General features: G+C 49.8%; 2 protein-coding genes across 5 annotated transcripts in view; one reads left to right on the top strand and one right to left on the bottom strand.

Moving 5' to 3' along the window:
* LOC122681288 (BLCAP apoptosis inducing factor) overlaps positions 1-23,250 on the top strand; it is a 30,962-nt gene that overhangs the window by 1,759 nt on the left and 5,953 nt on the right. Inside the window, exons 1-2 of one of the 3 annotated variants that reach the window (XM_043883201.1) lie at positions 1,023-1,840; positions 6,911-8,837. In XM_043883201.1, coding sequence (XP_043739136.1) covers positions 7,087-7,350 — 264 coding nt within the window. In that variant the 5' untranslated portion in view covers positions 1,023-1,840; positions 6,911-7,086 and the 3' untranslated portion in view covers positions 7,351-8,837. Of the gene's footprint in view, positions 1-1,022; positions 1,841-6,910; positions 22,328-23,250 lie in introns of those variants that run through there. The other 2 variants (XR_006336924.1, XM_043883202.1) reach the window with 2 other exon arrangements.
* Positions 2,684-5,108, bottom strand: NNAT (neuronatin). Of its 2 annotated transcripts, XM_043883203.1 has the most exons (3): positions 4,898-5,108; positions 3,909-3,989; positions 2,684-3,680 (listed from the first exon to the last, which is right to left on the bottom strand). In XM_043883203.1, the coding sequence occupies exons 1-3, from the start codon at positions 4,967-4,969 to the stop codon at positions 3,588-3,590; spliced, it is 246 nt and encodes an 81-aa protein (XP_043739138.1). In that variant the 5' UTR covers positions 4,970-5,108; the 3' UTR covers positions 2,684-3,587. The 2 variants fall into 2 exon arrangements, with proteins under 2 accessions (XP_043739138.1, XP_043739139.1); XM_043883204.1 differs by lacking the exon at positions 3,909-3,989 and having other exon boundaries at positions 4,898-5,090.

Raw genomic sequence — 23,250 nt, 5'->3', positions numbered from 1 at the left:
CAACCCCCGCGTAATAAGCTGTTGCTGTCCTGCAGCTGAAGCTCAAGAAACCTGTCCTTCCATCGAAATCCAAATATTCCACAGGGAGAGGTAACGGTGTCACATAGCACCCCACACCTCTAACAGTCAGGGTACCTAAACCCCTCTGGGGTTTGACTGAAGCTGGTTAGGCTAAGAGACTAACATCCTCTGGGGGTATTGGTCCCAAGAGCCTTGCCTGCTGCTGGAGTCCCACTCAGCCATTCCAGTTCCCTCATAACTCATCTGCTCTATCCTTGGTCTCCTGGGGGCAAAGCGGGGGTGGTAGAGAAAATGTAAGGAAAGGGGGTGCTGTGGACTAAGGGCTATGCAACAAAATTGTAGTCATTTTTAACTCCTCCCATTGTTCTCTATCAGAATAAAATGTTTTAATGGTATTGCTTCTGGAAAAAAAAAATTTATAAACAAGCTAGGTTTGGACCAGACTTGTAAGCACCGCATAGGAGTAGAAAAGGAACACATTCCTTCCGTCTTCTCCAGTGGCCTGTGCTTCCTCTATAACATGAGGGCTTGATGCAGGGCAGAGGGCGGGGGGAGGGCACATTGCACATTTAAGCCACCTGTGTGAGCGCAGCCCACCAGGGCAGCCCTGGCCTGGAAGTCTGTCTTCTCATCATGCCGTACTCAGAGTCCTGCCAATGGATGGATGGAGGAAACCCTGCAGGGGGCTTTGCCAGGATCATCTGGGAAGCCCTGGGGCTGCCACCAGCCTCTGCCTTTTTAAAGGGGGGCCTACTGTGTCAAGAGCATCCAGACACTTCCATGCTGCCTCATCTCGTCTCCCTAAGCCCAGCTGCCTTACACCTGGGCCAAGACTAGAGCATCTGGGGCAAGAGCATCCAGACACTTCCATGCTGCCTCATCTCGTCTCCCTAAGCCCAGCTGCCTTACACCTGGGCCAAGACTAGAGCATCTGGGGCAGTGGGGCCATGGGGCACACCGCTTGAAGGCTCTGAACACATGCTGGAATATGTTCACGGTTCTCCCGGTTTAGTGTGGAAAACCACGAATACTCCCAGTCTTGAGGCTTGCCAAGATATGGGCTTCAGAAGGGAGGTATGGACATTGCCTGCTGCTGAGTCACCCTGGGGCATGAGGAGACTTGCCCCACCTTCAGGCTGTGGTAGGGACTGGAACCACCCAGCCTGAGCCTCGGATCGCACATCCCCACCCCAAGCCTCAGATCGCACATCCCCACCCCAGTCCCGTTGAGTCCTGCTTTGGCAGAATGTTTCTAGCAGGTTGGGGTTCCCTGGGATCTCAGCAGTCCTTTCACAGAGGGGAACTAAAGGTAGAGCTAGGAGTGACCTGACCAGGTTCCCTGGGCTGACCAATGGCAAGGCCACTACCTGAACTGAGGTCTGCACCCTCCACCCCCTAATTCTCTGACCTTGAACTGAAGTTATAAGTGCCTCTGAAGGTGCTGGTGGTTGGCCTGAGAAATGCTAGGAGCTGGATTGGGGCGGGCAACATGAGGCTCAAGGGATTGAGGTCCTTTGTGCTCCAGAAGTGTTTGCGACAGCTGTGACTAAGGGATTTAACGAAGTGGCAGAAAGATTTATGGCCCTCCAACTCACTCCCTGGATGTTGACCCGGGAACAGGTGTGTGGTGACAGGAAAACATAAAGCCACAGACAAGGCTGAACAGGCGGCAGGGCCACTTGGTGGGGCAGTCAGCTGACCCCACATAAAAGAAGCCCTGACTCACTGAGGAGTGGGAGAGAGAAGTCAGGAGCTGAGCAGCCAGCCCACCTACCCACCCTGGCATGATGGCAGGGGAGAGCCCAGGGTCGGGGACCTGGTAAGCACCCTTAAAAATATGGAGGCTAAGGGTGGGAGAAGCAGAGAACCCAGTGATGGAGAGAGTGAACTGGAGAGAGGTTCCTGAGGGTTGAGGAGGAGGCCCTGGGAGACTAGGCCGGCCTGGCAGGATGCCCATGTCGTGGTCCTGATAGAGGTTATAGGGCCTGGAGGGGTGAGCTGGGCAGGGGAGGGCCACGCCACACCTTTTATCCCAGGGAAGCGTTGCGTGCTGCAGTCCACGGAGTCGCAGAGAGTCAGACCTGACTGAGCGACAACACCGGCAGTGTCCAAACCTGTGTACCCCGTGCTTATTTCCTTGGGGATCCTGGATGGGTCCCCAAGACTTTGTGTTCTGAATTCTTGATTACCCTCTTGGCCCCTAGTACCCTTAGGGACATAGGGCTCCTCCCACCTTTCCACTCCTCCTTTCCCTCCTCCCACTTTCTTCCCTCCTTCCATTTTCCCCTGCATCTTTCCCTTCCTCCCATCTTTCCCCCTCCTCCTACCTTTCCCCTCCTCCCATGTTTCCCCCCTCCCACCTTTCCCCCTCTCCCATCTTTTCCCCCTTCATTTTTGCCAAGGCCCCTATCCCAGGATGAGTGAAGCCCACCCCTTTGGTGAGGGATAAGTGATCCCTTATTTCGAGACCACAAGTGAAGATGGTTCCACCTTTTCCTGTGGGTGGTAGAGGGTGTGGTCCTTTTTCTTAGGACAGTGTTGAGATGAAACTGGGTGTGTGATTATTCCCATTTTGTTGCCTCCCCCCACCCCAAGTAGTGTACCCACCCAGACCAGTCTTAGAACTATGTGTTGAAGCTGCAAGAAGTGACAGGAGACAAACTTTTTGGTGCGCCTCCACCGCCCCGCAGGGTCCTGGGACACTGTGCGAGACGGGGGAGGTACTTTTTTATTTTTTGTAGAGGCGGTCCCTGTCCTCCAGGAGCTTACAATCTAGCCGGGGAGACACAACTAATGCACAATTATACAATCATTACAATTAGCAATTACCACAATATTGAGCACAATTGCATGAGACCTGGGGGATTCAAGATCAGTGAGGGGCTGGGGGCTTGGAGAAGGTGTTTTTGTAAAGATGGGATTCGTTTTCTTGTTCAGTAGGTCCAAATTGAGTGACACATTTCTTTGGGGTGGCAGTGAGGAAGAAAGGGGAATCGAGGGAGCAAAGGCAGCAAGGCTGGAATGCACGTGCCGTAGGCAAAGGACAGTGAGGGCCCTGCTCTGTCTCTTAACCCTCCTCCCTCACCCTCTGCCCTCCAGTCCTGCCACAGAGGCACATAGTTGTCGCTTGTCTGCTGCACCGAGATTCAGGGCTTCGGCTGGTGATGTTGGAATGTCCATTCTGCTGGCTGGTGTGGTGGTCTGGATCTCTGTGGTACGGCCTGCTGGCATGGCCATGGTTGCGGGGCTGGGATGGCGCTGTCCCGACTTGGTCCAGATCTGAATGCGTTGCCTGTGCCCAGATCTCAGGAGTCTGCTCCCCCTGTGCCCCCCTCCCTCTATGCCACCCGCAGTGGGAGGGGTGCAAAGGGGTGGGGAAGGGACCTCGTGTTGTCGTCATTGATGGTGCTGCTTCTCCGGGGGCCTACCAGCCCCTCACTGACCTTGGCAAGTGCTCCTCTGGCGAGAGGGCACAGGGGACGCCCCATTCCTGCGCGGCACAGGCTCCCGTGCGGGTGGGATGGCACAGGGACACCTGGGGACACGGCCGCGCGGGGGCTGGGGCCTCAGTTGGGGGCCCGCTGGCGGCGCTCTCCCAGCACGTGCCGTCCGGTTCTCGACACCGTGTATGCCAGCTTCTGCAGGGAGTACCTGAACACCTGTGGCGAGGGAGAGACCCAGGACCTGCTCTTAGAGGCGGGCACCCGCAGCGTGTCTGCAGCGCTGCCGGGCCCGCCCCCTGCCCCGCCCCCTGCCCCGCCCGCCTGTCCAATGAGGAGAGGCGGGTGCGGGCGCAGCTTGTCCACGAGTCAGGGCAGCTGGAGCTTTTCCAACTGTGCTGAAGGCTGCATGGCCGCAAGCTGATTGGACCCACAACTTAGGTATACCTCACTTCTCGCAATGGGCTGTGTCCCTGGAGGATTTCGAAAAGCGAATCCTACCCAGTAAATGCAGCATTCCAGGAACACCTTGAAGGAAATATGCGATTCCTTTGGCAAAGGATTCCTTTAACAGGGAATTCTTCCTCCAAGGGGTGCTTTTAGGGTAGATGATTTTATGGACAAAGCGCTTTCTTCTGATTTCTTTCTTTTTACACAAAGCAATTTCATTATTTTTAAATAAAGCGAACTGTCCTTTTTCGGAAGCGCTTTTCCCCTATTTTTCCTGCAAGGAACCTTTTCCTCTAATTGCTTTCTTCAAAGCGCTTTTATTGATTCATAATTTCTGTTAGCTCCTTTGTCTAATTTTTTTCTGCAGTGCGTTTTTTATCTAATGCATTTTTTTCTGCCAAGTGCTTTTGTCTGATTCTTCCTGCAATGCGCGATTTCTCTAATTCATTTTTTCCCGCGAATTTTTCTGATTTGTTGTATTCCTGCCTTTTGCAAAGTACTGGGTTTTTTCCCCGAGAAATGCCTTTTTCTAACTTATTTTTTGTCCCACCCCCGCAAGTGCTGTATTTTCTAAAGGAAAATTTTTCCGCAATGCGCAATTTTTTTAAGGCAGAAAAATTTCACTATGTGAGCAGTAACGGCTCTCTTCGCAGAACAGAAGTGCCCCGCCTCCCTCCTGGGGTCGAATCTGGTGTAGCGGGATTTTCTTACCACGTTGGTTGCTAACAGTCTCGGCGATCATCAGCCGCAGGCGCCCGCCGCGCCCCAACTCTTTGTTCCCGAGCGGGCGCACTGGGAAGGGTCTACGCAAGGAGGAGGGTGCAGGGAACGGGCGGGGGCGTGCAGTGCCGCCGCGGCACTTGGGCGGGCAGGGATCGCGGCAATTGGGGCAGGACGGGTTGGGATGCGGCAACTGCAACGCGGGCTTGACGGTTCTGGGGGCGCGCATCGGAACCCTCTCCCACTCAGAACCCCAGCATGCTTACCTGCAGCAGCACGCGGAAAATGTACCAACCGATGATGAGCAATTCAGCCGACGCTGCCGCCACTGCCGCCATGGTTCCGAGACTGGTGGGTAGGTAGTTGAGAGCGAGTGCTGCCGGTTCCGAGGTCCGCTGGCCTCTCGGAGTCCGCTGTTGGGCGCACTGCCGCAGCCGCTGTGGCCGCGCCTTAAGTATCTGCCCGCTGCCCAAGTGCGCATGCGCGCTTGGGCGGGGGTCCGTGAGGTGGGGTAGCTGGGGGCGCTTCTCATTCGTCAGAAGAGGAAAAAAAAATAATCCATCTGCTCTTTCCACATCGACCCCCGCCTCCTGAGTTCATCTTCGCCCCTTTCCAGAAGATTCCGCTGTGCCCGCTCTTTGAATTTTAATTTAAAATGGAGGGGAAATGTAACTCTGAGTTAGCGCATAGGGTGAAAGTAGAGGCACGCACCTCTTGTTAGCGGAACCCCTCTTTCTGACCCGAAGCCTGCAGATTCGAGCCCAGTGTCCGATCCTGCGCCATATCGCACCTTGGGCTTGGGTGGAAAATCAGGGGGACCTAAGTTAGAGAGGGATCGTCTGCCCCGCGGAGCAAAAACAGGTGCCCCTTCTAGAAGCCTTGGCTTCACAGGTCCCTTGCTCAGTATTCTTTTTCTAATACTCAATGTGTTAGAAGCCCACGTCCTCTGCTTTGCAAAAGTCCCTGCGCACGGAACCTTTTGGGGATTCCTCACATCCCGCTTCTTACGGTTGCTAGATCTGCAGCCGAGGCAGTTGTTGGGAGCTGAGCCAGGACGCTGAGCCCTAGGTGGAAAGGCGATAGTCACCAGGTGTCTACCTTGTGGGATGGGAAGTGGGCGGGATGGCGCCTTTGTGTGCGCGGAATGGATGGGATGAGCTCTCCAAAGTAGTGATCTGAAGGTGCTCTGGGATAGTTTTCTGCTGAGCGAGTTACTTCAACCTCTGCTCCCCTACCCCCAGGCCCTGGTAGGTCTTCCTCAGCCCGCGAGGTTCTTTGTACCCGTTAAGCTGGACGCGTGGAGTTTGGAGCGGGGTTTTGCTTACGGCCGTGGAGGGGGGGGGTAGTGGCTGCTGCGGTTCAGATAGCAGGCGCGGCAGGAAGACCGGATCACGGTCTGCGAGCGGGACCCTGGCGTACCAGTGGCCCGCCGCTCAAGCGCACTTCTCTCCAGCGACTGTCTGGCACAGGCGCCAACTGGCACTTGCCCCAATATGGACAGAAAATTAATTTTGATTAAAATCGCATGGAGGGCAAGTTCTATACAGTGCCGGCGGCAGATGGAGAGCGCAAGTGAACTTGGGCAAGTGGTCATGTTGGATGAAGTAGAAGGGTGATTTTTTTCTTTCTTTTTTTTTTTTTACTATTTTGACTTTCGAAGAAGTTGGCAGATTTTGACACTGGATTATTTGAAAAAGCCAAGCTCATTCTGAGCTGCCATCTTAAACCAAAATTTTCGGAGATGGCTGCAGCGGCTTCACGGAGCTTGAGAGGAACCTTTGCCTGCGATCTGCCGCCGGCGCTGCGCCGCTACTTTACACCAAGCACCTGCTGTGAAAGAGACCATATGCAGAATCCTTTTCTTATTCCGCGGGGGCACAGCATGGAGCCCATGGCCTTCCGGTGGCAACCGCAGGGCGGTATTGTGAGGTCTGGGCCCCTTGAGGACGGACCGCAGCCCCAGGAGGCGATACATGATCTCTGCTGGGCAGGGCCCAGGCAAAGCCAGTCCACTGTGCCGGACCTGCCTAGAGCCCTCTGGCCGAGCCCCCCACTCCCCAGAAGGGGAGACACGCAGGACGCTTCTTCAAAGGGTGGCTTGGAGAGGAGTAGACTTCCATGGGAGGGCAGGGAGGAAAGGGCATTCACATTTGCTGTTGTTAACCATGATCCATTTTTCCAAATAAGTATACATTCTGTTCCTGTTTTTTTTTTTTTTTTTGTCTGTCTGTCTGTCTGTTTTGTGTCTGTTTGTCTATTGTGTTGACTTTTCTCTTCAGGATCCCTGCTGCCTTGGTGATCCCGGGCTGACAGCCAGAGAGCACAGCGGCTCAGCTCCTGGAGAGCGAGGGTTGAAGAAAGCAGAGGGCAGCCGCCCACGCCCGCTAGCTCCTGTTAGGTCGGTTCCTGCAGCGGTGCCCGGTGGCCTTGGCGAAGGCCCTGTCCGGCAGAGATCATGTATTGCCTCCAGTGGCTGCTGCCCGTCCTCCTCATCCCCAAGCCCCTCAACCCCGCCCTGTGGTTCAGCCACTCCATGTTCATGGGCTTCTACCTGCTCAGCTTCCTCCTGGAGCGGAAGCCTTGCACAATTTGTGCCTTGGTTTTCCTGGCAGCCTTGTTCCTCATCTGCTATAGCTGCTGGGGAAACTGTTTCCTGTACCACTGCTCCGATTCCCCGCTTCCAGAATCGGCGCACGACCCCGGCGTCGTGGGCACCTAACAGCCAGCCCAGTTAGCTTTCCAAGGAAGCAGAAGACGGGAGGGGAGGCATTGACATAGGTCATAAAGCATTGGAGTTTCAAATCCCGCAGTCCCGCGGGTGCCACATTCCTGACGGCGCCTTTTTGGCCTGTGATGTTTTATCCTTATAATGTGAATAATGGGCACTGACCGGTGCTTTTATCGTAGAGTCCTGTAGTCGTGGGTGGTCTTGTGGTTGTGTGTGTTCTGTCCCCATCTTGGCCCCCGGCTGGCAGGATGGCCACCCCGCTCGCCGCATTCCCGTGAGGCATCTGCACCCATCCTGGTCAACTGCCCCAGCATGACCGGGGCAGATAGAATGCCAGTCTCATTGTCACCTCTGTCCTCCCTTCTGAGTATTACTGACTCCTCCGTCCCTCTCTTGGCTTCCTGTAAGTTCTCTTTACCCCTTTCCTTTTTTGGGGAGCACCTGTTCAAGACAGGGCTTGTTTTTGCACTTATCTCGAATATAAAGAGATTGCTGACGCCCGAGAGCCTCGCTTTTTCATCTTTCTTTCCCTGCCGACAGGCTAGACAGCACTATGTCTCACCTGCTGGCCACAGATCTTCAGTATTTTCCCCACTTCATTTTGAAGGAAGAAGTAACAGATAACATGTTGCTCTTTCATCCAGGAGTCTGGGCTCCTGCTCAGCCACCCAGCTTCGCTTCCTTTGCCCTTCCTCCTGCCTCTCAACTGTCATGAGGAGGGGGGCCTCATTGTGTCTCCCATGCATGCGCTGCAGGATTGATGTGCAGTGTGTTTATGTAGATCTAGCAGTCCCCAGCTGAGTGAATGGGAGCGTACTTGGGTGATTCATGACAGCCAGGATCCCCTCGATAGGTGTTTGGATATTTTTTGGTGTGGTGTGCTGTGCGTGCTGCGTGTGTGTTTACGTACCTGTACAAGTACATGTTGTAAATCCCTTTTAAAGAAGCTTTATTGAACGTGTTCTGATTTTGAGGTGTCACAATAGCTAGCTCATAGGTGCCGCTACAGTGTGTATTTAGCATGGGGATTGCAGAGTGACCAGCACACTGGACTCCAAGGTGGTTCAGACGAGACAGAGGCGAGCAGTGGCCATCGCCCTCATCCACGAGTTTCTCCGGTCCTGCGCGTGTATAGACTGTACCTTATGAAGAATACACAGGAAGACTTTGTGACTGTCACTTGCTCTTTTCTTTTTTCTGCGCTTCAGTAAAAGTGTCGGCAAATGAGACTGTCTCCTGGCCCCTGCCCACTGGGGATCAGCATGGTTGTCCCTCCAGTCTAAAGCATCCATCTTTCTCTTGCCTGAAGCGGGAGGGAGGTGGGCCAGGCAGAGGACAGAACTGGAGGCAGTCCACCTAGGGAATGGGACCTCAAGGCCACACTTGTGGGACATTTGGACTGTTGTTCTGGAGCTTTTATTTCTGGTGTGTTCGTTGCACAGCTGTTTGAAATGTTTAATAAAGCTTTATAAACTTTACTCTGTGGTTTTATGTGGCTGCAGTCCATTTGGGTCCTGGTATTGGATTTCTAAGTTGGTGGGGGGCAGGGGGTAGCATGGAGGGGCAGAGTCCTTGGCGCCAGAGTACCTTAGCCTGAAAATTCGATCTGCTCTCTGGAGAGCAGATGGTGGGATTGGGGGTGGGGGGAGCAGAGGGCAGGCCAGGCGGTGAACAGGAGGGAGCCTGAAAGTTTTCAGAGAGGAGACATGTGCGTTTCTCAGCTCCCATGGCTTCTCGCCTGAAACTGTTTCCCTCCGTAGGAGACTGGAGTAACCGATCCCTTGACAAACAACTTAAGACAGCTGGAGCTCTAATCATCAAGGATTTTTATGGTGCTGCTTTTGAAGTAAAAATAAAGTGAAACCCCTTACAGCATTTCAAGTGGAAAAATAAATAAGGCTAGCCGGCCATGCAGGGGGCTCCGGGCGATGGCTGGAAGCGTGATTCTGTGCTGTCGATGTGCACGTGCTCCTGTGGCCGTGACCTTTGACACAAAGCCAGGTGCCTTGTCAGGGCCCCATGCTGGGTGTCCACCGCTCCATCTTGTCTCCTAGAAAACATAACAGGAGCACTGCCTGTCCAAGGCACAGGACTATTGTGAGAGTTTATTGTTGTGAAAGAACTTGGGTCATTTTACCCAGATTGCTAATTTATTGCTATAAAGTACTGTGTAGTTTTCTCCTGCCCTTTCCAATCTCCTCATTGTCCGTTTATCTCTTTTTCATTCCTACTGTTGCCTATCAGCGCTTTCTCTTTTCTTGGTCAAAACTTGCCAAAGATTTGTTCATTTTAAAGGTATTTTCAGAGAACCAAACTTATTGGTTATATCTGCTGGGTGTTTTCCTTTCTGATGCTTCTGGTTTTTCTCTCTGCATTCTTTTTTTTTTTCTTCTGGGTTTCTGGATGTATTTTGTGGTTCAGCAAAGTCTTGTCAAGCTGAGGAGTCCTACACATGGAAGGGATGGTTTGTTCAGCAAACACAGGGGTCCTGGGCTTGCTGGGGATTTCAGGGCCAAGACCCGGGCCTGACTCTCCAGGAGCTCATGACTCTAGCCTCGTGGGAAGACTTAAGAAAATAGACAACTGCAAATTCCAAAAACAAAACAAACAAGCAAAAAAGGCTTTTGTGGCCATGCTCTCCCATGGAGACACCTGGATGATAAATGAAGCCAAGATTATTGCTTATTTTGCTCTCCTCTAGAAAGCAGCTTTCTGTCATAGGTCAGGCTCACTAAAGAGTCACAAACAGGCCTCCCTCTGAAAGATTTGTGGCCCTTTCATCAGGGAGCCTGCAGGCCGCCCCTCCCCAGGGTGACTGCCAGATCAGCGTTCTGTCCGTCCAGCGCTGCTCTCCATCTTACTGTGGCAGCACCCAGCCCCTCCTTCTGAAATGCCTTTCAGGAAAATGAGAAGGAGATGCCTCTCCTGCAAAAGAGCAAGGTACGAGGTCTTAGAAAACCACACCCAGCAATTATGGTGGTCTCTGTGGCTCCTAGTGTGAAATGGCTGGTACCTGGTAACCACAAGATCCCATGAGGCCTTGGTCTGGGCTTTTGTAGGAGCTGGTCCTTGCCCTCATCTGGTCCTCTGTTTCCTTATAGGTAAAATGTGGTTTTTGGAGCAAACATAGTCTTCCTACCCCTAACATACTGGGAATCCTTTCTCCTAGGATCTTCGTGTCCTCCTGGATGCGCTTGAGGAAGGTGACTGAGCTCTGGGGAGGTGGTATTGCCCTTGCAGGGCAGCCTGCGTGTGCTTTATGATTTAGTCATTGTACCACGTTAGCCCGGGAGGCCTCTGTCAGGAGGCCTTCCTAGACTTCTTCCCTCTCCCGAGAGATCCACTTGCCCAGGTGACTTCACTCAACCCTCTGTTGAGTGCTAATGTTCATGCAGACTTCCTCAATGACTGGGTTTCCCCCACCTCCCAGGGGCTTGCGTTGTTATTTAAGCCAAGGTACTTAAGCAGTATGGAATCCTATACGGGTCTAGGCCTTGGGGCCACACAGTGGACAAGGTGGATCGTCTCTGTCATCAGGGAGTCATCTGAGCTAAAGAGAATGACATTGGGCAGATAATCCCACAGATAAGATATAACAAGTGCCCCAAGAGGAGAGGACCTGGTGTAGGCTGGGGAGAATTGAGGTTCAGGCTGAGATCTGAAGACAAATGTGAATGTTGGAGCCATGAAATAATAAAGGAGATGTTATTTCTCACTGTCTAATCAAAGCATCTCTGGCTTATAACTAAAGAGACTGGGCTGAAAATAACAGGAAGGACCATCAGGATCTGGCTGCCCTGGAGGGCAATGTTGGGAGACACAGAGGGTCTAAGGTTGACATGTTGGTGGCAGGCCCACAAACTCAGTCCTGAGTGAGAAGCCTTCAGTTCCCAGCTGATGGAACCATCACAGATAAGGGTCTGCTGGGGATAGGGGGTGACCCAATCACAGCAGCGTTTAACTTACGATGGGATTTTTTTCAGTGGGGAACACGATAGCATTTTAGCAGTGAAAGCAGCAGAACTGGCAGGAAGGCCTCTGCCCTTTCTAGATCATCACAAATGGGGAGAAGTGGATCCAAGGAGCCATGGTGGATGAGGAAGACAAGGCAGGGTGAAAAGCAGGCTGGGGAGGGAAGACAGAGAAAGAGGAGAGAATCCCATTGAATAGCCACAGGAAGCCATCAGGGAGGGGTCGTTCTTGCGTTCGGTCAGCTGGCCAAGCCAGAACCTAGGCTCCTGGCATCTAGTGCAAAGCTCAGCCTCATTCCCAACCCCCTCCCCCACCCCACCCCCAATGGGAGAAAGGGTCACTGCTCTGGAAAGAAGGAAGAACTAAGCAGTGCTACCCTTGGCAAGCAAGGGAAGGTGATCCTGACTAAAGCCAGAAGAGGGGCAGAGTTTGGTCTGCCAGGTTCAGGGAGAGAAGTCCATATCTTGAGGAAAACTTGGAGTATAGAGTGTTCCTAAGGTAAAAGGGAGTAGCTGGCTGAGCAGCAGCTGAAGGTTTCAGACAGAAGCCCTGGGTCTCCCTCTCGGCTGTCAGGTCTTAGTGGGGTAAACCTGGGGAACGACTTAGGGCTGACAAACATGAGAGACGAGGTTTTGGGGAGCCTGGACCCTCTGCCCCCGCCTCTGTGCCCATATGTCCCTGAGCCTGTTTCCTCACCAGTAAAACAGATCACAGCACCTGCTGGAGCTTGGCTCAAGGCTGAGTCTTCACACCTGTTCTCTCCTCTCTCCTGTGCCCCCACTGCCCTCCACCGACTCTAGCTTCTTAGGGATGTGATCTGATCATCCAGCTCTCCTACAGGGAGTATTTGCCAGGCCCTGTGTCAAACCCAGAACCTGAGAAGACTGTGCACTGCTTGAGGAACTCAGCAGGAGGAAGGGCACCGGGTAGTCCTGTAGGCGCGTGATTACAGTGCCAGGTCATCAGGGCTGATGGAGTTAGGGAGAGACCTCACCTGGGAGGCCGTGTGTCAGCACCTCCACAGGAATCCCTGGAGTTTTATTTTTTAAAAAATAAATTTTAAATTTTAAATAAAAAAATTTTTTAAAAATTTATATTTTTTACAAGCCCTGAAATGACAGTATCTTAAAAGGGAGAGGAACACCTAGACAGTGCTCTTTCCTGAGAGGCCAGAGTCCTGCTTGGCCACGAGCTTGCCCAGGACCATCCAGGGATTTTTGCCTCTTGGAGAGAAATCCCTGCCTGTACGGCCTTCTCCTCATGAGGGGCCCAGATGTTCGAGAGTGCAGTGTCAGATACGGGTGAACATGAACCTTCTCCACAGGCTGGCCATTTGAGCAGTTCTGGCCTCTCACCTCTCTTCCTGGCAACTTGTGGAATGTCTACACAGGGAGGCCTCACCACTTTTTCCAAACCTGAACTCAGTCCTTCCCCGCTTCACACTGCTAGTGGCAGGAAGCTGAGGCCATGGGCCCCATTTCAACGCTCTTCCAATGTGACCTTGCTCTCCTCTGCCTCCTCTCCTCCAGGCCCATTTCCCCATCTGTTCACCAAAGATGGACTGACCTAGGAAGCCTTCCACATTTCCAAAACCATCTTCTATGATATATCAGTGAACTTTATCCTTATTACTTCAGTCTGAGAGATCTTGATTGAGAGAAAGTGTTAAAACAAGCATTTAATCAAAGAATTTTTTGCATTAAAGAATAAACTTTACATCTCTTGGGAGCAGAAGTAAGTGTCAAGTGTCTTAAAGTCAAAGCAGACTTGGAAGGGTCTCTGAGGGAGGAAGACAGACACAGCCCTTTAGTGGTTCCCTGTCGCTTGTGGTCCTGACGCCTAAGCTTGGCCATCAAAGCTCTGCACAAAAAAAAGCTCTGCACAACCCTTGAGGGTGGGTGCTTGAACTTTGTCCCCTAACCAGGCACAGTACTTGCCTGACCAAGCCTGGCATAGACTGCTCATTGGCTTGCCGGCGGGTGGATGGCTCAATCAGTCACTCTCTAGACTCCCTAAGGAATGAAGTGCGCTGGTCTTTCTTAGAAGTGAAGGAATTCAGTTTACCTCCCAAGTCTACCCTTGGCAACTCTGAAGTGACAATATTTTCCAGCCTCCAGACTTATTTTACACACAGATATCACAGACACTAACATGTCACAAAAGATACGTGAGAAGAACCTCCTGAAAGGCTCGATAGCCTGGTATCCTTCCTTCAGCAACAAGTGGCTGTGAGTCACCTCCCCTCACTGGACCTCAGTTTCCTTATTTGTAAAATGAGGCATTTGGGCTAGATAACCCTTGAGTTCCTTTCTAGCTCTGGCATCACCCTCAGATGCCCTGGTTTCTAGAGCAGTCATTGGACAGGGGTCATGGTGACTCCAGGATCTGAGTCAAGTCCACATCTTGGAGCATGGTGGAATCGTGGCAATGGCTGCAGCCCCCAGAAGATGAGCCAGGCAGGAACTGGCTGAGGGGTTTTTCTGCTGATGGTGAAATGTCCTGGCAGAGTCTGTGCAGGTAGGTTGATGCAGGTGAGGGGAGGGCTTGGACTCTCCCGCCCTTGTGGTCCCTGAGTAATGTTTCCTTGCAGAGTCAGAAGCTATCCAAGACTGTTCGTTGGGTGCCAACTAGATTCAGCCACTCGTATTGGCAAAGTGGGTGAACCATCTTTCCACACACTCCTGGCCAGGCTTCCAGAAAGGTTTTTTGCTGCTACCCCTTAAATGCTTTCCTGCATTTCATTGTCACTGTGTCTGAAGTCATACCTTCCCATAGCCTTTTGGTTCCCTGTCTAGGTGGCATATTCTCTGAGGATGTTATGGTCCTGATGCCATCATCAGCCAGGAATAACTTAGCTTAGTGTCAGAGCCACGAGGGGAAGACTTGTCCAAAGTTGGAGCTCTGACTATTGAAAGAAACGTAATAGTCCATTTTCAGCCTCCCTGAGAGCACATACGCAAATTAAAAAACATTTGATCAGAAAGGAGACATAAATCCATTAAAAACCAGAGAGAAAAGGAATTGGATATTTAATGTATCTGAAAGCGGAAGCCCCTCTAAGCTAAAAAAGAACAAAGTACAAGAAGGCAAAGACCAACCAACTTGACCACATCAAAGTTAAGTATTTCCAAAGTCAAACAGTGTCACAAACAGAACCAAAAAGCAGAGCGGGTGAACTGTTTGCAGATCTATAATGTGTAAAAAGATGACACACAAATCCTTAACAGTAAAAATAACCCTAACTCTTACCCAACAGATAGGTATGTCATTCACCTCAACAGTATACAGAAGAGAAAATAGACTTGACTAGAAAATTTTTGAGAAAATAATTCAATTTCCATAATAACAGGAGATCAACAATAAAAACAATAAAGAAGCACTAGTTTTCACCAACAAATTTGGGGCGGGGGGGAGTTTAAGAATACTCAATGCTGATGAGATACAGTCAAACAGGCAGTAAGTACAGGGAACTGTGAACTGGTATAAACTTTTTGGAAAGCAATATGATAGTCAAAGAGAAGGAGAAAGATGAAAGTTTCAAGCAAGGGCCAATGACCTATATATTAATACAACATTTGAGTGTCTACTTTGAAATCTGCCTGCAAGGCAGGAGGACCTGGGTTTGATCCCTGAGTCGGAAAGACCCCCTGGAGAAGGAAACAGGGACCCACTCCAGTATTGCTGTTGGAAAATCCCATGGACAGAGGAGCCTGGCGGCTGCAGTCCACAGAGTGGCAAAGAACTGAACGCAACTTGAGTGGGTGTTAGAATGTGAAGATAAATATGATATACTGTCTGCTCTTGGGCATATGGTCAAAGAGATAGGAAAACACACAGATTCTAAATTGATACATAGTAAGAAGGCCAGAGATATGCTTGGGACATGGGCAAAGCATGGAGTAACCGAGATGGGTAGGGCAAGTATGAAGCTTCATGGGAGTATCCAGGGAGGTTACTCGTCTCTGCTTCCTGTCTCTGGTTGCTTGGAGACACTTAGAGGTGCGAGAACCAATGAAGAGATGATTGTTTCGGTCCTGGTAGAGAAGGCAAGGCCTGAATTAGGGTGGGGGCCAAGAGGATAGACAGAAGGTAAAATTAGGAGAAGCTGCTGACTGGCTGGTTGCTGGGTCATAGAGTCTAGGATGCCTTCCCTGTTTGTGTCTTGGGTGTATGGAGTACTCGAGAGAAAGAGCAGGCTTAGTGGTGAGAAGAGGATCATTGAGCCCAATTTTGCACAAGTTGAATGAAAGGTGGGCATCCAGGTAGAGATGGCCTGTGAGGTTCTAGGAGAGAGCTTGAACCCCAGCAGGGATTTGAATGAAAGATTCAGGTTGTGACTGATGGTAACTGTAGCCATGGGCTTTGCTGAGCTGCCCTTGGAGAAGGTGGCAGCTGAGAAGAGAAAGGAGGGTCTCGGGCTGAGAATCCTTCCCCTGTTTAAGCGTGGACAGAGAGAAGGAAAAGCCCACAAAGGCAAAAGAGACAGCAAAAAGAGATGGAAAAAGCACCTGGAGCCTGTGTTGGCATGGAAACCCAGGGATGTGGAGCATTTCCAAGAGAGAATAATCAGTCAACAGAAGAGAAAAGCCAGTTAGATAGGGATGGAGGGCCCACCACATGGAGCAGTTAGGGGCCCCTCAAGCCCCACGGGAGCAATTCCTGTGAGAGTGGCCTGAAGTCCCCCCAAGGTGGGCAGAGGAAAGTGAAAGAGGGGCATACAGCAGGCAGCATGACACCTGTCCTGAGGAACTTGGAATATGAGGGAGAAGCTGCCAGGGTTATGACTTAGGTCAGAGAATTTCTGGTCTGGGCTGAGAAGAAGGTAGGATCGACGTGATGGAAGAGAGGCTGAAAAGGGCTGTCACCTAAAGTCTTCTTGTCTGTGTAAATCAGAGGCAAGATCAAAGGGCAGGGATGGCAAAGAGGAAAAATGGCCATGAGTGACCTTGACTAGAGCTGTTTCCAAGAAAGTCTGTCTGCCAGTCTGGAGCTCACAAAGGAGGTGTGGGCCTCTCCCCAGGGGGCAGATGGAGAACTCAGAGAAGTGCAGAGTTCATGGAGCAGAGCCAGACACTGAGCTGTGACCGACATTTCAGGGATGGATGCAGGGATGCTCCTGAGGAGGCCAAGCCGGGGGCGGGGGAGGGGGGTCGCGGAGTCGGGGGGTGATGGAAGAAAGGGCTGAAAAATTGGGGGCCCTAGAAGTCCAGGGAGGAGAGAGCTTCCAGAGGTCAGCGTGACCATTAATGTGCCAAAGACACAGAAGTCAGAGGAGGTGAGAGTGTCCCTGGTCTTTGGAGACCCCGGCCATAGCAGCTTTGGGGTAGGGGGCAAAACCCAACTGGGTGGGGGTGATCTAGAGACTGGCTGAGAAAGCAGGAGGGGAAAGGGAGACCCAAGGAGACAGAAGTTTCTAGAAGGCACTGTCTCTTACACATTGACATTTGGAGGGAGGAGGGCTATGCGAGGACACAAGAGCAGGAACAGGTAATGAAAGGGGCCTGCGGAGCAGTGGGATTAAGTGTATAGGTGAAGGGATTAGTTGTGTTGGTGGAAAGGGGCAAAATTAAATCATGTACATTTTACCAAGTAACCTGATCTCTGTGTTTTTCTGAAGATTGTTTTTCTGCCCTCTGAGTACTGACTACAGCTCTAATTAGCAGTAGTTTCATCCTGCCTCGTGTCTGGGGCTGTGTCTTATTCATTTTTGTACCTTTCGGTACCTAGCAACAGGCAGCAAGCTAGGTAAAGACAGAATAATTATTTCCTGCTTGAAATCAAATGTCTGAAATGGAGGTTCAGAATTTTTTTTTTTTTAAACCACAAAGATTCTGTGACCATTCCCAAGGAATCAACAAACAGGGAAATGAAAGCCAAAGTTGAAGCTGTCTGTACGTGAGGCTGTCTGGGTCTCAGGAGATGCACTCTGCATTCTGGTGTGGGTACTGCTCTTCATAGTTTTTAATGGTGAGGTTGTGATTGTTGTCTCATCTGGTCATTGCAAATCCACCCTCCTGTCCCTAGTGAGGCAGACAGAGACCGCTAGCCCCATTTCACAGATTAGGAAACTGAGACCTAGAGCGGCAGGATAGAAGGAAAGAATCATGAGCAATGAAGCCGGTGGGGATAGGTCTTGAATGCTGCATTCAGGGTCTTCACTCCACTGCCTGGTGTAATCTAGCATGTGCGCTCAGGCGCTAAGTCATATCTGACTCTCTGTGACCCCGTGGACTGTAGCCCACCAGGCTCCTCTGTCCAGGGATTTTCCAGACAAGAATACTGGTGTGGGTTACCATGCCCTTCTCCAGGGGAGCTTCCTGACCCAGGGATTGAACCCGTGTCTCCTGCAATAGCAGGTGGATTCTTTACCACTGAGCCACCTGGGAAGCCCAGTATCTCCTAGACATTGAGTAATTCTAACTATTTCTTCCAAAGTCAAGAAGGAGCCTTGGTCTAACTGGTTAAGCTTGGGCCTCATGCCATCCCCTGATAAGAGGTGGGTGGCAAGAGGCGGGGCCTGAAGGAGGGGCCTCTGTGGGGTCTGTGTGAGAGAGCATCCCATGTCACACCACAGTCGTGTAAAGTGGAGAACGGGAGATCTCCTTGAATGTAACAAGGGCTCTTAATGGGCAATAAGGAATGCTGGAAAGCCTGACACCCCCACTCTCACCCCCAGACATCTACATAAGAAGTAACCAGACAGAGGCAGGCAGACCTGTTTAGGAGGCCATTGTCCAGATAAGAGTGGGAGAAGTCTGAACTCAACCAGTGGAGATGGAATAGATCCAAAACTTAGAGGAGATTAAAAACCAGAAATGGTGATTAGCTTTTAGGAGGAGAGATAGAGTGAAGACAAAGACTCCTGTGTGTCTTGGGTAGACAGTGGGGAGGCCCCTGGGAAGATGGGGAATGAGTTTGAGGGGCAAGACAGTGGTCTCAGATACAGCCAAGGGGCCAGGATCATAGCCAGGTGGAGCCCAGCAGGCACTTGAGTCAAGGGTCAGGGGCTCAGAAAAAGATTCTGCTGGGAGTACTGGCCTAGGCCATGACCACTCAAGTAACAGGAACCCTGAGAATGAGTAAGATCACCAGAGAAAGAGAACAGGACAGGGCCCAGGGCAAAATCCTAAGTTACAGTGATATTTGAAGTACCAGTCAAGGTGTGGGTAGGTGACAAAGGAGAAAGAGAAGGAAAGGCTTGAGACATGCGACAAACAACCAGCAGAATGGGTTGCCATGGAAACCAAGGTAGTGAAGGGTTTCAAGGAGAAAGTAATCAACACTGTCAAACGCAGCAGAGAATTCCAATAAGATAAAGACAGATTCCTGCCTCCCCCCCCCCCCCCCCGCCCCGCTTTGGATCTGATGATTAGTAAGCTTTGGATGACCTCAATAAGAGCATTTTGGGGGAGTGATGGGGCAAAACTTGAATAATGTTGAGATGTGAGGGGGAGGTGAATTCATCACTGAGAGTCCTTTGAGGAGTCCGGAAGGAAGACTTGGAGATGTGAAGGACAAGAGTGGGGACATTGAGCACAGGGAAGACAGAAGCAAGTTCATAGGCTGATACCCACTTCCAACTGCGATAAGTGTTGTTTAGTGACAAAGCTGATTCATTCCACATATTCTGGTTTACCACCTGTTTGTGCCTGGCAGTGTGCCCAGCATTGTGAATTCTGTGGTGAATGAATTGAAATAGGCAGATTTCTGTTCTCGTGGCACTTATATGATAGTAGGGGAGAAAGATGTGAATCACGTAATCACACACACGAATGTGTAATTTCCAACATTGACAGCACACACTGAAAGAAAGGTAGCAAGTGCTGGAGGATGTACAACAAGGGCCTCTGCCCCAGGCCAACTCCAGAGGCTTCCCTGCGGCGGTGACACTTGAACCAAGTTGTTAAGGGGACAGAATTCATAGAACAGAGCAAATTCGAGAAGAGCCTTCTGGCCAGAGGGAACCGCCCGCCTGTGCAAAGGGAGGTACATTGAGACCAGAGAGGCAGGCAGGGCTGGGCGGGTAGAGCTCTGGAGGCCAGGACTGAGCTGTGTACATCCTGAGAGTGAGGGAAGCGTGCTTGAGACCTGCCTGAATATCTCCGGTGATCTGAGACTGGCTGGTCCCTGGAGAAGTCATTAGAGGAAGCACAGGTGGGCTTAGGGAGACCAGTTGGGAAGTTTCTGTTGCCATGGTGGACAGGATTTGGACAACACATTCCGGTCAGTCTTGGTGCTGGATGGGATGAAGAGGGGTAAGGAGAGGAGGAGGTGTTCCAGATGACCCCTGAGTTTAGGGCTTGCCTTACTGGAGGTGTGGCAGTGCTCTTCTCAGAACTGGGGAGCCCTACAAAGAAACGAGGTTGTGAGGCAGACCCCCGAGTCTGGTGCTAGACGGCTAAGACATGCAAGCCGGGAGCTGGGGAGGAGGTAGTTGAATGCATGGACCTGGAACCCAGAGTGAGAAATCACAGAGACCGTTTCAGTACTCCTGTGGGATCCTGAGTGAAATTGAACTGAAGTTGTATCAGGTTTCTGGAGCATGCTGAGGGGATGAGGGAGGCTGAGGAAGAAGAGGCCAAGCACCAACATTTGGGGCCTATAAAAAAGAAAGAAAGATCCTCCTGGGGCACAGAAAAGAAAGGACAAGAGAGGTCTTTCAACAGAAAGATGGAGTGGTCAGCAGTGGCTATGTGCAGAAAGGTCAGAGGTCAAGGGCAAATCCAGGAGCTCTTCTGAGGTGCAACTGCCCAATAGCCATGGCATCCCTGGAATTGGGCAGTGTAGTGTCCCTGCCGATTGGTACCCCCCAGGGCCCATGGGAGACCTCAGGAGACCGTAGCAGAGGCAGCCTGTGTAGGGGGTGATTAAGGAAAGAAGAAGTGAGGGAGCAAAGTCTAAGGCCTTTAAATTAAATTTTAGTCTTCAAGGAAAGAGCAATGCTCGCATACAGATATTCTGAGGGAAGGGAGCCTGAGTAATGGAGTGATTAAGGATGGAGACAATTAGTGAGATGAGTTCCCACAGGGGTTGGGTTCAAGTGTGGTGGTGTATAAATTAGTTTGGGGCAATAATGTATATTTGACTGGATGGGCAAAATTTAATTATTTACCTTTTAGAGAGTAACTTGATCTCCATGTTCTTTTGGGAGCTTTTATCTGACCTGTGTACCAAATACAGCTCTAATTAGCACAATTTTTATCCTGTCTCAGGGCTGGAATCATGTCTTATTTTTTGTGTTTCTCAGCACCTAGCAATAGGCAGTAAGGTCTTTGGGTGCCAAATCAATATTATCTGCCTTGGAATGAAAAATCTGAAGTCAACATTCAAACTTTTTGACCAAAAAGAATCTGTGATAATTCTCCAGAAGTACAGTGTGGGAAAGAATTGGTATAAAGTCCTGGTGGCAGGAGTTTGGGGTAGTAGAGGGTGGAGAGAAAGTACAAGAGTGAGCTCTCTTCGTCCTTATACGTTCTGTCCCATTTATGCATTTCACCATCGTCTCATATGAACTTGACCTTCCCCTGTAGGAAGGAGAGCATCATCTCCCATCATAGAGGAGGGAACAGAAACCAGAGAAGGGGAGCTTCCCCTAATGGTCCAGTGGTCAAGAATCTATCTCCCAATGCAGGGGATGTGGGTTCAATACCTGGTAGGGGAACTAAGATCCCACATGCCTCCGGGCAAGTAAGCTTACACACCGCATTGAAGACCTAGCATAGTGCCCCACCCCCACCCCCCCCAAAAAAAAAACAGAGAAGGAAGTGCCTTGCTGACATCAAGCACAAATAACAGGAGCTGGATTCAACCTCAGTCCATCGAGGATCACAGTCCTTCTTTCCAGGATCAGGTTGAGCTGAGAGAAAGAGGAAGAGGAGCCTGTGAGGTTCAGGTGGAGACGCTCCACTTGGACATGTGCGGAAGGTTGGAGACACACTCCGACAGGAGACCGGATATTAAAGCATCGTATTAAACTCCAGTGATAACATCTGCAATGCTAGCACCAGAGCAGGCAGCTCATCTGTCTTAAGAAGCCTCCCTACCTCGTGAATGATATACACGTTCTATATTTACACTGAAGACTTCTATATTTTTTTTCAATGTTTGTCTTTAACCCATCTGAAATGTATTTTCACGTTTAGTGTGACACAGAGATCTAATTTGATCTTTTTCCGAACGGATAACCAGTTGGCTAAGCACCATTTATTGTCCCAGCACTGTCTTTTCTCCCAGTTCCCTATGTCTACACTCTGTTCAGGTCTGTTGATCTGTTTGTCCACTTCTGAGCCAACAGCAGATTTTAATAAGCAAAAGCTTTATCTTCCTTCCCGATCAGGTAAGTGCCCCTCCCTTCTTGGCCCTTTATTCTTTTTTTAAAAGTATGTTGGTTGTATTGCACATTTACTTTTTCACACACACACTTGGGAATCAGCTTGTCGAAGTTCCATGAAAATCCTGTGGGAATTTTGAGAGGGATTTCACTGAAGGGAGAAATGACATCTTTAGGATATCAGTTCTTCCCATCCGTGAACATGGTATCTGTCTCCATTTAATCAGTCTTATTTGTTTGGTTTGATTTTTAATGCCTTTTAATAAAGGTTGGTTGATTTTGTCATAAAGGTTTTTCACATTTCTTATTAGGTTTATTCCTGAGTACCTTATCAGTTGTGTTCCTTTTTTGAGTGTAAAAGGCTTTTCTTTTTTTCTTTTTGCTTTCCAAATTTTAATCAATTTACTAATCACGATGCTTCATTCACTGACACACTCTCGGAGTAAATGTGCTTTGTCCCTGGGTACACAAATGAGAACACAGCACACATATAAAGTAGAACTAATTGACTGGAAATGAATTAGAATTTTTGAATTAAAATTTAATTATACAAGTAATACATGAATACATTTTCCTTTCAGTAAAATTAGAGTATTACAGATAAAGAAGTCTCTACTGAACACCACCCCTCCCAGCCTCTACCAAGACCCCTTTCCCCCTGCTGAGGTAACTGCTCTTGGGTTTTTGCTACTTATCCAAAATGTTCTCCAAAGCCCACTGAAGCATGTCTTCTGTTCTCTTGTTGTGTGTTTGTTTACACAGACATGGTGTGTACAAGCTGGCGGTGTTCCTCAGCTTAGCACGCCCTGTGAAGCTCCTGGTACAGCTGACATGTGCCACAGTGTTCCTTTGCCACTGGCAACCGGCGGCCCTAGCCAATTACACTGTGTTTGATTTCCTATTTCCTGTTGATTGACTATTAAAGCGTTTCCAGTGTCATTCCATTAAGACACACCTGTAAGAGCCCCTTAGGATTGCTCATTTTGCACATGTACAAGTATTTCTCTGGGATAGATACTTAGAAATGGAACTGAGGGGTTGTAGGGAATGCGTATCTTAAATTCTAATAGAGATTTCTAAAAATGTTCCCCATTTGCTCCTTTCTCCTGCTCATAGTATGTGTGTCCATTTCCCCAGACCATGTCCAGGTTTTCCATTTTTAACCAGTGAAAAATAGTATCTTGTTTTAGATAGTATTTTTCTGAACTACCTACAAGGCTGAAGTCTTCATGTGTTTACTGTCCATTTTTTGTCTTTTTGCTATTGATTTTTAAGAATTCTTTATGTATTTGAATATTAATACTTTGTCATGTATATTACAGATGTTTTCTACATTGTGATGTGTGTCATTTAGTTGTATAGTACCTTTTTGTCTTAGAGAAATTTAAATTTTGATACAATCAAATTTGTCAATCTTAATGGTATGCCGTTTTTGCAGTCTTATTTAAGAAAGCCGTTCCTACGTCAAGGTCATAAATATTTCCTGTATTTCCTTCTCAAAAATTTATAGTTTCTACATACATATATATTTAAGCTCTTATACTATATCCAAAAAATAAATTCCTTATGCACGAATCTTAGGGTCTAAC

The sequence above is a fragment of the Cervus elaphus genome, chromosome 23 (assembly GCF_910594005.1).
Source record: "Cervus elaphus chromosome 23, mCerEla1.1, whole genome shotgun sequence".
Taxonomy (NCBI): domain Eukaryota; kingdom Metazoa; phylum Chordata; class Mammalia; order Artiodactyla; family Cervidae; genus Cervus; species Cervus elaphus.
The sequence above is the reverse complement of the archived record's forward strand: the minus strand, read 5'-3'. Positions and strand labels throughout refer to the sequence as shown.